At 39.6% G+C, this 12,876-nt stretch overlaps 1 protein-coding gene across 1 annotated transcript in view; it reads left to right on the plus strand.

The window, feature by feature from the left end:
* Positions 1-11,683, plus strand: part of RNF138 (ring finger protein 138) — a 34,622-nt gene extending 22,939 nt beyond the window's left edge. Inside the window, exons 5-8 of the mRNA XM_056138026.1 lie at positions 2,578-2,634; positions 4,386-4,494; positions 6,869-6,976; positions 10,356-11,683. Of these exons, the coding sequence (XP_055994001.1) occupies positions 2,578-2,634; positions 4,386-4,494; positions 6,869-6,976; positions 10,356-10,424 (343 nt within the window). The 3' untranslated portion in view covers positions 10,425-11,683. The remainder of the gene's footprint in view (positions 1-2,577; positions 2,635-4,385; positions 4,495-6,868; positions 6,977-10,355) is intronic.
* Positions 11,684-12,876: the final 1,193 nt, after the last annotated feature.

Raw genomic sequence — 12,876 nt, forward strand, 5'->3', positions numbered from 1 at the left:
ATTGAAATCTTCTCATCTCATATCTCCTAACAATTTTATATCTGCTTTTACAAACCAATCAGAGGCTTTTTTTTTGAAGGGGGTGCCAGTAATTTAATTCAATATCTCATATACCCCTGCACATATAGTTATAATTTAGCCATATTCCCAACTTTTAAGTTATTACCTTTTTTTTTTTTGTTTTGCTTTTTGGGTCACACTCGGCGATGCTCAGGGATTACTCCTGGCTCATGCACTCAGGAATTACTCCTGGCGGTGCTCGAGGGACCATATGGGAATGCTGGGAATCGAACCTGGGTCGGCCATGTTGGCTGCGTGCAAGGCAAACACCCTACCCGCTGTGCTATCGCTCCAGCCAAGTTATTGCCTTTTTATTTTTTGACTTTGGGGCCAGATCTGGTGTTGCTCAGGGATTATTCCTGGCTCTGAACTCAGGAACTATTCGTGGCAGTTCTCGAGGGATACCTGGGATCAAACCCGGGTTGAACCTGAGTACCCATGCCTCTACCAGTGTCCATTTTCCACCACCAATGATTTCCAGCATCCCTTCCACCACCACCCCTGCGCCCCCCCCTTCTCCCCCCACCTCTGTGGCAGGGCATTCCCTTTTGTTCTCTCTCCTTTTGGGCGTTGTGGTTTGCAATAGAGGTATTGAGTGACCATTGTGGTCGGTCTATAGTCTACTTTTGGCACTTATCTCCCATCCCGAGTGGGTCCTCCAAACACCCTTTATTTGGTGTTCCCTCCTCTGTCTGAGCTGCCTTTTCCCCCAGCATGTGAGGCCAGATTCCAAGCTGCGGGGCAAACCTCCTGGTCCTTATCTCTACTGATCTTGGGTGTTAGTCTCCTCTTCTGTTACTTTATATTCCACAGATGAGTGTAACCTTTCTATGTCTGTCTCTCTCTGACTCATTTCACTTAACATGATACTTTCCATGTTGATCCACTTAATATACAGATTTCATGAGTTCATCTTTTCTAACAGCTGCATAGTGTTCCATTGTGTAGATATACCAGAGTTTCTTTAACCAGTCATCTGCTCTTGTGTTTCCAATAGTGAGTCTTTATTTTTAATTGAGGCAACTTTATAGCATTTTATTTTAGAAGTACAGATTCAAACTTCTTCAACATGCATGTGATACGATGTGTATTATCATACCAGGCCCACCACCAAAGTACCAAAATCCTTTAATCACAGTCATTGAACCTCTCATTCATTCCCACAGCCCCTTCTGATAACCTCACTTCTGTCATCAGTATCCAAGGGTTTCCTTTGTCTGTTGTTTTTTTTGTTTCCTTGTATTCCACATGTGAATTTTTGAGTTTATTTTAAAATTGGTTTTTACTCTTCCTTGTTAAAATGCTATCTTTGCCAGAAGAGACAGATTAATATTTGTACTGTATTGTGGTTTAGTATTTATTTTCTTTTTAAAATAATAATAAAACCTTTATGTTTCAGTTTTTTTTTTTTTTTTGGCTAGGGCACTCCCTGCTCTGCTTGGGGTCAATTCTAGTGGGTGGTACTCAGAGGACCTTGCAGTGCTAAGGATTAAACCTGGGCCTCCTAGGTGCAAAATATGTGTTCAGCCCATTGAGCTAGCTCTCTTATTTGGGCTTGGAAGCAGGGACGCTTGGTTGCTTTCCTAGCTTAGGATGTATAGGATGAGAGAGCATTGTTATGGTCAGAGAAGGAACTACTGTTGCACTATGTCTTGTATACTGGTCTTACTTTGTACGTGTAGCTTTATTGGAAATTGTTATCAGCCTGCCAGAAGATAAATGAGTGACTGGTAGGTACATAACATAGTATCATACCACTTGTCTCTGTAAAAGAAAAATGAATAAACAACTCAACAAAGTTTGGCAATCCTTTCAACTTACATAGAGATGTAACAGTATACCTTGTGTGGTATTTTTTTCCCATCGATTATCTTTCTGATTTCTAATATTCTCCCATTCACCACATTGATGAATTTTTGTGATGCTATCCCCATATGGATTGCTCTCCATTTGCTCCTGATTTCTCCAGTACTGCATATAATAATTGAGCCTCTGACGTGGGGCTTGAAGGAAACTATCAAATTTTTCGGTGTTCTAAAGCTGCCTTAATCCTTTGTGGAAAATAGGAACATAGTGAATGCTGAGTATTTTCTTAAACCCAGGTGCACTTCCGAGATTACAGCCTCAAACTGTATCCGAGTTACAAACCTAAAAGTTCTCTAATTCTTCTCTAGTGTTCCAAAGCCCACTAGTTGAGGCAGAGGGAGGTTGGAATCTCTTCATTTGAAAATCTAAAAGACTTGGGAAATAAGCAGTGCTGTCGATTTTAAAAATGTGACACAGAATTCTATACTTGATGATTGTTAATTGTGCATAAATTAATTTTACACATAATAAGCTCTAAAATTAGAATTCATTTGATAAGTAATGCCAGTTATTTAGTAGTTTAGAACTATTTGAAGTTAAGACTTTTAAAACATTCTGATTGGTCTGCATTAGCAATTCAAGTTTATGTATTTGTTATATGATATGGGTTTATTTAAGTATTCTTTTTCCTCCCCTTCTGTGCTTTTTAAGTAATAGGAGCGAAACGTCCACATCTGATAACACAGAAACTTATCAAGAGAATACAAGGTAAACTTTTGAAATTTTTGCTATGTTAGTAAACAATAGATTTTATTTATTTATTTTAAAAGGTAAAAAGGTAAAGGCCCTCCCGTTGATCGTCGATTTGCTCGAGCGGGCCCAGTAACGTCTCCATTGGAGACTTTGGTGTTACTGTGTCTGGCATATCGAATACTCTCGGTAGCTTGCTGGGCTCTCCGAAAGGGGCGGAGGAATCGAACTAAGGGTTGGCCATGTTGGCCGCTTGTAAGGCGAACGCCCTACCCGCTGTGCTATTTTAAAAATATTTATTTTTAATTTTATTGAATCACTGTGAGATAGTTACAAGCTTTCATTTTGGGGTTACAATCCCTTCACCATTGCACATTCCCTACCACCAATATCCCCGGTATACCCCCCCTTTCTCACCCTCCCCCTGCCTCCATGGCAGACAATATTCCCCATACTCTCTACTTCTGGGCATTGTGGTTTGCAATACAGACCCTGAAAGGTTATCATGTTTGGTCCTTTATCTACTTTTTGCACACTCCCATCCCGACTGATTCCTGCAGTGATCTTGCAAATAATAGATTTTAAAGTTAAAAAATATGGGTGCTGGAAAGATAGTACAGGCAAACAGGTAGGACATTTGCCTTGCACTCAGCAGACCTAGGTTCGATCCCTGGCATCCCCAAGATTCCCCAAAACACTGCCAGGAGTAATTACTGAGTGCAGAGCAAGGAGTGACCCCTGATCATCACTGGGTCTGACCCAAAGGTGGGAAGAGGGAAGGAAGAAATTAGAAATTGCCTATTCAGTTTCACTGTAGTTTTTTTTAATTCATAATTTAGGTGGACTTGTCAATATTGAAATATCCCGATAGAAGTGTTAAAACCTAGGATTCATGATCCTTGAAATGTGTTTTAAATGTTGATCATTCTGATAACCATTTTTTTTATTTTTTCAATTTTCTATGAATTTTGTTTGCTAGATTCCTAGAGATTGGGTTAAGTTAAAGATAAATTGTTTGAGCCTGAGGCCAGAGAGATAAGTGGGTAAGGTGTTTGACTGGCATGTAGCTAACCAGTTTGATTCCTGGCACCTCATAAGGGTCTCTGAGCTTGCTAGGAGTGATTACTGAGCACAAAGCGAGGAATAAGCCCTGAGCACCCCCAGGCATGGCCCGAAAACTGGGATGGCGGGTCAGTAGTTTGTACTTAACTAATAAATGGAAACAGCTAGGTTTGGTTTTGGTTTTCTGTTGTTCTAGAATATGGGTACAGGGGTGCGAGCTGTTTTTCTCTCAAGACCCATTTGGGTGTTAATAATAAAACTTGTAGACCATACTGGACAGGCAAGCAGACTGCCAGCCATCCATGCAAGCATCGGTGTTTGCCCATCCTGTACCAAGACTAGATAATATGATTTTGTTCGCCTTTTACAGCCCAGAGTCTGGGTCTTGCTTACCTCTGCTTAAACAGACCACAAACCGAAGAAAAGAGTTCCAGTAAAGAAAGTTATGATGGGCCTGGAAGATTTCTTTCCTATTATGTATTAGGCCAGACTACATGATAAGACTACCCTACCATGGGCCTAGAGGCACCGTGAAAAAGCTTATTAGACTGGGGGGAGGGGGCAGGGGCGCTGATGTTTGGAAATTTGGAACACGTAATAGGTCGTTTACTGAAAGTTTTTTTCAAGATGAGAGAATCTTGCCCCAAACATGGAAGAGAATATTATGCTTTCAAATTAAGTAAACTTTGTTTTAAATTGTTTCATAGTTCTGGGCATCCAACCTTTAAGTGTCCCTTATGTCAAGAATCAAATTTTACCAGACAGCGTTTACTGGATCATTGCAACAGTAATCACCTATTTCAGATAGTTCCTGTGGTAAGTACAGATGTGTAAAACACTTTTCTTATTTTCAATCATTTCATGAGTGTATGACAAAGAAAGATTTAAATTTGGATGTGATTCTCAGTAAGGTAGTATTTTTCTTTTTCAGTTTTTTTTTTCCTTAAATCACTGTGAATTACAAAGTTAAAAAGTTACTCATTAAGTTCAAGGCATACAGCGTTCTAGCACCAATCCTTTTTCACTAGTTCAATAAGGTAGATTTTTGTGAACAAAAGAAAAAATGATGACTGTGGGGCTGGAGCGATAGCACAATGGGTAGGGCATTTACTTTGCACACAGCTGACCTGGGTTCCATTCACAGCATTCCATATGGTCCTCTGAGCACCACCAGGAGTAATTCCTGAGTTCAGAGCCAACCCCTGTGTATCGCCAGGTGTGACCCAAAAAAAGCAAAAAAAAAAAAAAAATGACTGAAACAAAAACAAGATATTTAGGATTTCAGACAATCACTTTTTTTGGTTTGGGGGCCACCTGTGGTGTTGCTCAGGGCTATTCCTGACTTGGTGCTTGGGGCTTGCACCTGTAGGTGTTCAGAGGGCCATAGCACTGAGGAGCAAACCCAGGCCTCTGTGTGCGGAACTTGTGCTCAGCCCCTTGAACTACCTCTCCAGTCACAGTAAGACACTGCCTTTGGGGTCAGGTGGTGGCAGGGTCACATCTGCCTGTGCTAAGGATTGACTCCTGTTCATGGATCACTCCTGGTGGTGCCTAGAGGGACTGCTCAATTCTGGTACTGGGATTGAATTGGGGTGGGCTGCGGGCAAGGCAGGCACCTGATTTCTGTACTATTTTTCTGCCTGAAAATCAATATTTAAAAAAAAAAAAGTTTCAAGCAGAGTGCAGAATACCAAGTATTATGTTAATGATTTTGCAGTTCCTCATTTGGAACATAACTCTTACAGGTGATTTTTTTAAAACTATGGAACCAGGCGAAAATAAGCTAACCTATGCATTTTGGTGTTATTTGGGGGTGGAGGCGGTGGGGCACACCTGGCAGTGATCAGGACTTATTCCTGGCTCTGTGCTCAGGGATTGTTCCTGACAGTGCTCATGGGACCACATCATGTGATGCTGTGGATCGAACCCAGGTCGGCTGCGTGCGTAAGATAGGCGTGTATAAGGCAGGTGCCATATCCACTCCAGTCCCAGCCTGTTCATTTTAACGTAAAAGGATTTTCTTCAGAAATCTAAGGAAAATACTCTAAGTGATGGTTGTAGATATTTCAGAGCAGTTTTAATGTGAATGTTTTAGAAAAACATTGTGAAAGACTGTACCTTAGTTGAGAATGCCCTTAAAGTATAGTTGCTCAATCTTTTCCCAGTTGTGGCCCCCTTACAACTTTGTTTTCTTCTTGAGGCTTCCCTGTCTTACTGAGTGGCTTCGTAAGTCTTGTACCATGTCCCGTCCCGTTCTTCCCCCCAAGCTCCCTACACATCTTTTTCATCTGAGACTCCTTTGGAATATCCGGGATAAAAAGCCCTCAGCTAAGAAATGCTGCCTTAAAGTCTCATGTGCCATAGTGCTTTGTTTATTAGGAAAAGAGTCGAACTATTAAATGAACAAATTGAGCCAGAAGAACAAAGGCCTGAGTTGAGGGAGTAAAGTGGCTCAGTCCAGGACACTGCATATAGTCCCCTCAGCACCAGCAGAAGTGACTGCTGAGTACAGGGCCAAGAGTTAGCCCTGAGTAACCCTGAGAGGAGCTCAGTCCCCCATTCCCTGACCCACTCCCCTATTCTGCTCCCCCTCCCTTCAGCCGCAAGTTCTCTGCCAAAGATTTCTTCAGGAAAAACTTAGGAGATTTTCTTTGCTCAATATTATATAGCAATTTTAATTTACCTCTTGTATTCAGTATAAAATACTTTGGTTAGAATCCTTTTATTTTCAGTATGTATGTCATCTGTTCACTTTTTAAAAAGATATATTAAGGATACAATTTAAATTATGAATGGAAATAATCTGATTATACCGCAGTTGTTTGAAATTGAGATAAAGACAGGAAAATGGTCACTCACCAGTGACGTGGCATTATAATTGGCATTAGTAAAGACCGGGTTTTGTGTTTCTTATATAATTGGTGTTTTTAAGTAGAATATATAAGGTCTCGTTATTTTCTTATGTTAGGCTCATCTTATTTATCTAAGGTAGTTTTGTTAGAAAGTGATGTAACTAGTCATAAAATTGGACCCGTAGAAATGCTTTCTGTGTAGCTGGTTTTGATAATATAAGTTTGTATTGTTTCAATACTTTTAATACTTTGTACTGTTTAGTTTTATTATTACCATTTTAATTTAAAATATTCTGTGTTTTTTTTGTTTGTTTGTTTGTTTTTGTTTTTTTTTGTAGACCTGTCCTATTTGTGTGTCTCTTCCTTGGGGAGATCCTAGCCAGATTACTAGAAATTTCGTTAGTCATCTAAATCAAAGACATCAGTTTGATTATGGAGAATTTGTGGTAAGTGTATTAAGATGACCAAAACACCTTTAAAATATTGAAGTTAAAAATGAACCTTTTCAGAGACCGGGGAGATGTTAGCTTAATGGACTGAGCATAAGCTTTGACTGTTAGAGGCCCGTGTTTGATATTCGGCACTATGTAGGTTCCCTGATCACTGCTGGGAGTGACCCCAATCCAGAGCAGCCCTGTGGAATGCTTGGTTATGGCAAGAAAAAAGAGGAGACCCACCCCAGATTAACCTTTTCGTGTGCCAGAGAGCGCTTCCTGGCCTGAGCCTGCGCACTGTATGCAGAGGCCTTGTTCACTCCCCATCTCCCCATCGCCATCTAAGCAACAGAGGGAGTGAGACTGAACACTGCCCGCTGTGTTGGAGAAGGGAGAGAAACCTTTTCAGTATAGGCTTGAATTTTAAGGCAAGCTACTGTACCACACTAAATGAATATAGAACAAGGTCTTTTTTGTGGATAGGAGGAGGTGGGAATTTGGGGCTTGCAAAACACAGGCTCCAGCCTTTGAGCCATTTCCCTAACCCTAAAGCAAAGAAAAAAAATTTTTTTTTTAAATGATACAAGTTATCTCTGGTTTAAAGAAGTCATAAAAGTTGGATTTCCTGTTCACCTCTTATACTAGAGAGAGTACTAATGTAGAAAGACAAAGCTACAGATTAACAAATGATACTTCACATGAAAATTCCAGATTTAAGGGAAAATTATACTTTCCAAAGAAGTAAAATTGGTACAACAGATATTTCTCATGTTGTGAGTTGCGTGTTAAACCCACTTTAATAGATTCTCCCGATAACTAGTATGTGAGAATCTGACTCCTGGCTCTGTGCTCAGGAATGACTCCTCGTGGTCATTCGTGGTCATCACAGGGAACTGTATGGGATGCAGAGGCAAGTGCTCTACCTGCCTGCTGTACTGTTTCTCTGTCCTTGAGACATTTGAAGGTTGTTTATTTTTGTTTTTAATTTTGTTTTTGTTTTGGGCCACACCCAGTGGTGTTCAAGTCCTACTGCTGGCCTTTTGCTCAGGTATCTCCTGGCAGGGTTTAGGGAACCATATCTGGTGCCAGGAATCAAACCTGGCTTGGCTGTGTGCTAGGCAAGTGTGCTATTCTATGTACTATTACTTTGACCCTGAGAAACTTATTTTTATTTACTTTTTTTTTTTTTTTTTGCTTTGGGGGCCACACTCCATGGTACTTGGTTTACTCCTTGCTCAGTACTCAGGCGACCATATGTGATATGGGACTTCAAACCCAAGTTGGGTTCAGGCAAGGCAAGCACCTGGTACTACTACCTATACGGTCCTGGCCCAGGAGGGAGGCCTATTTTACTTTATTAATTTTTTGAATCTATATTGAGGTATTGTGATTTACAGTAGTCTTAAATGTTAATGTCATGCATGTGTCTTTTCAACATCGAACCCATCACCACCATCCAACAAGGGAGGGAAAGTCTGCTATTGCTCCCTTCCTGTGTATCTTTAAATCACACATATAAAAGAGATCATTCTATAGCTGCCCTCTGCTGGTTGACTTCACTCAGCATGATACCCCTTAGTTCCATCATGTAGCAGCATATTACATGATTTGTCTTATAGCTACATGATATTTTCCTTTATGTTTATATACCATGGGCTGGAGCAATACCACAGCACGTAGGGCGTTGGCCGTACACACTGCTGACTAGGCAGACCCGGGTTCAATTCCGCCACCCCTCTCAGAGAGCCCGGCAAGCTACCAAGAGTATCTCGCCTGCATGGCAAAGCCTGGCAAGCTCCCCGTGGAGTATTCGATATGCCAAATGCAGTAACAGCAAGTCTCACAATGGAGACATTGCTGGGCCCACTCGAGCAAATTGATGAACAATGGGAGGACAGTGCTACAGTTTATATACCACAGTTATCTGTAGTTGGGCATTTGGGTCATTTCTATATTTTGGCTATTGTACTAAGCATTGCAATGAACACAGGTGTGCATATATCCTTTGAAATTAATTTTTTCTTGTAGGTCCCAGAAAAATGCTGTCTCTGAGTTATATGACAGCTCTATTCTTGGCTTCTTGAGAAATTTTCATATTGCATTCCATAGAGGTTGAACCAGGTGACACTTTGACCAGTAGTGAATGAGGACCGGGAAGCCTGTGGGTTTTTTTTTTTCTTTTTGGGTCACACCCGGCAATGCACAGGGGTTACTTTTGGCTCTGCACTCAGAAGTTACTCCTGGTGGTGCTCAGGGGACCATATGGGATGCTTGGAATCGAACCCGGGTTGGCCGCGTGCAAGGCAAACGCCCTACCCGCTGTGCTATCTCTCCAGCCCCGGGAAGCCTGTTTTAAAAGCTGTAGCACTGTAGCACTGTCCTCCCGTTGTTCATCGATTTGCTCAAGTGGGAACCAGTAACGTCTAAATTGTGAGACTTGTTACTGTTTTTTGGCATATAGAATATACCACGAGGAGCTTGCCAGGCTCTGCTGTGCGGGCTGAATACTCTTGGTAGCTTGCCAGGCTCTCTGAGAGGGACAGAGGAATCGAATTCGGGTCGGCCACGTGCAAGGTAAACGGCCTACCCACTGTGCTATCGCTCCGGCCCATTTTAAAAGCTAGCCCCGTATAAACTAAGGACCTAGTATAACTTAAGATGGAGCAATTTAAAGATCCCTTCCTGTGATTTAAAGATACATGAGAGCTCTGTGCTTAGGAGTCACTCCTGGCCTAGCCCAGCGTCCATGTGGGCTCATGATTGAATTCAGACCTCCTGCAAGCATGTGCTCAGTCTTTTTCTTTCTTTTTTTTTTGCTTTTTGGGTCACACCTGGCAATGCACAGGGGTCACTCCTGGCTCTGCGCTCAGGAATTACCCCTGGCAGTGCTCAGGGGACCATATGGAATGCTGGGAATCGAACCTGGGTCGGCCGCGTGCAAGGCAAACGCCCTACCTGCTGTGCTATTGCTCCAGCCCCGTGCTCAGTCTTTTTAAGCTATCTTTCTTTTTTTTTTCTTTTTTAAATTTTTACTTTTTTATTAGTGAAACACCATGCGGTACAGTTGTAGACTTACAAACTTTCGTGTTTGGATTTCAGTTATACAGTGATCAAGTACCCATCCCTCCACCAGTGTCCATTCTCCACCACCAATGAACGCATTAAGCTATCTTTCCCTCCTTCAAATATTCTTTTGATTTTCCCCGTTTATTATTCTTAAAGAATTGACTGAACTTAAATTTAAAAATTAAATTTGATACTTAAAGATTACATTTTTATGTTTAATATGTTGTGACAAACTGTTGACGTATTTATAGTATGTAATATATATCAAGATGTGTGATTAAGTAGAGGAGTATATTTTTCCTTTTGACAATATTACTGTTTTTAGAATCTTCAGCTAGATGAGGAAACCCAATATCAAACGGCTGTTGAAGAATCATTTCAAGTAAACATCTGAAAATTGTAGACAGCTCCACATTTTTGTTCCTGCAAGTGCCATCTTTAAGGGGAAGACTACATGAAGTCGTCTTTTGATAACTTGATTTGTATATTAATAAAAGTAATTCACTCTACTGTTTTAGTTTAATTGAAAATTAAGGTGGATGCTCTAAAAACATTCTCTTGAGAGTTAAAAAACAAAATTAAGATGTTATCTTGAAAAGCATTAAAGGATTGTATTTTATTAATGTAATGGTGAAAAGGGAATTCTTGTACTTTATCTTGTTAACAGTACACATTGAATTTTTCCTTATTTGCCTTTAAAATTTGGTGCAATTTCTTCCATTGACATAATTCACAATAGCCAGTTCTGAAAGATGTAATTGATATAAACCTGACATCTGAGCCAGTTAATTAGAATGACAGAATGGGATCTTGAATGCTAAAGTAAAAGAATCCAAAGGAAGCTTTTAAAATATAGGTAGTTGTTTGTAAGCTGGAGGCAGCTAGATTTTTTTGTCATCAGAATTCTCAATTGCCAGAATTTCTGATCAGGTAGGAAAAAACTTTAATTAGAGACTTCTAGTTGGTAAAGTTATATTCTATATATATATTTAAATGAGAGACTTTGGCTTCAGCTCATTTTAGACATTCATTTGAATTCAAAGATGTTTTTAATAGGCTTGTTTGTGTATATACACACTCTGTATGCATGGAGTTTGTCAGGTAATGACAATTTCTACTAAGATTTTTTTTTAATGGATAAGCAAATGGGATTGAATGTTACCTGATCTGATTAAAGTTTATATGTCCCTATGTTTTTAAAGTGAGACGTAAGTGCTAAGTGGTCTGCTTGGCCACTCTTACCCTTTAAAATTTAGTTTCACACAGACCTGTTTGTATGGTGCTTATTTGTTATTCTCAAAGATATGTGTGACTGTGAAGTAGTAGTGAGACATTCTAACAGCCACTTTGCTTCTCTACTTTCAGACAAAACTGGTTCTTAGTATTCATTAGTGAGAATCATACTGGAAGGCCCAAATCACAGAATTAAAGAGTGGATTAGCTGACATTCCATACTAATACATATTGTTTTTGCTTTCTTTAATATAACTAAAAGAACATAAAGGTTAATCTCAGAAGTAATTTGCTGCTAATATATTACATATATTGTATAAAAAGATATATTTTGCTTTTGTTAAAACCCTTGTTGACTTTTATACAGTGAACATTTTTAAACTTGATTTAATAAAAAAGAAAGTTAATTTTGGAAGTGGAGTTTTGTAAAAACCTTTTTGCAGTCAAACAGTAATGACTTTATTTATGGGTAATAACAATCACCAAAAAAGCCATACATCTTAATGAGCATGTCTTTGTTTTATCATATGAGTGATTAGTTTACTATGTTCTCTGCAGTTACTTAAGTGTAATTGTAAGAGTAGCTGTTTAACGAAGTCTTCAAGAAACATGACCATACATTTTTCCAATTGAAAAAAAGCAATAACTTTAGTACTTTTAAAGTTTAATACTCCAAGTATGTCTTCACATTTAATACTCAAGTATTCTAGAAAGTTATACCATTCTAGAATTTCAGAGCTACTTTGAGGTATACTATATCACCTTGTGTTTTGAAGTTTTGTAGATTTCTTAAATATTCATAGTCTTGTGTCTTTCAAAATAAGCTTTCTTAAAGAAAAATAATTTTATTTGCTATTTGGAAACTCCTGAGAATGGAAACGTTTGGTTTTGCTTTTTAGCTTGTTTGTTTTTGAGCCACACTTGGTGGTGCTCGGGAGTGACTCCTGGCTCTTTACTCAGGAATTAACTCCTAGTGATGCTTGTGGGACATATGGTGTGCCAGGGATCTAACCCTTGTTTGCTGCACCAGTGCAAACTTTCTACCAGCTGTACTATCTCTCCAGCCCTGAAAATGTTTTTTAAAGTTTCCCCTCCTTCTGCCAGATTAGGAATAGGTAGAGAAAGGCTTTCCGTATTTATAATTTAAATTTACAAGAAAAGGCGCCTTTGCGTCCCCTTTCCTCCCTCCCCCCCTTATTTTATTATTATTCCTTTTTTTGTGTGGATTTTTTTGAGCCACACCCAGCAATGCTCAGGGGATAATCCTGTCTCTGCACTTATGCATCACTTCTGGCAGAAACTCATGAGATGCTGGGGATCGAACCTAGGTCTGCTGTGTGCAAGTATCCTACCTGCTATTTTGTCACTTCAATCCAAAAGCCCTTATTTTAAAAATGCTTACAGCTGAGTGATTAAGGGAGGGAAATGATTAATAATCTGATAGCTACATCTCACCGTGCCACTAAGGCTATTTCCCTTAACAGACTACAGTTTATGTTGTTGTGCAGTCTTACTTGAGATGTATTGCTTTATTTTTTCATTAAAGGTGGTTTTCTTCTATTTGCCTATAAATAAAAAATTTTGTTTAAATGCAAACATGTTAACATTTAATT

This window comes from Sorex fumeus, unplaced genomic scaffold (assembly GCF_029834395.1).
Source record: "Sorex fumeus unplaced genomic scaffold, SorFum_2.1 ptg000128l, whole genome shotgun sequence".
NCBI classification, from domain to species: domain Eukaryota; kingdom Metazoa; phylum Chordata; class Mammalia; order Eulipotyphla; family Soricidae; genus Sorex; species Sorex fumeus.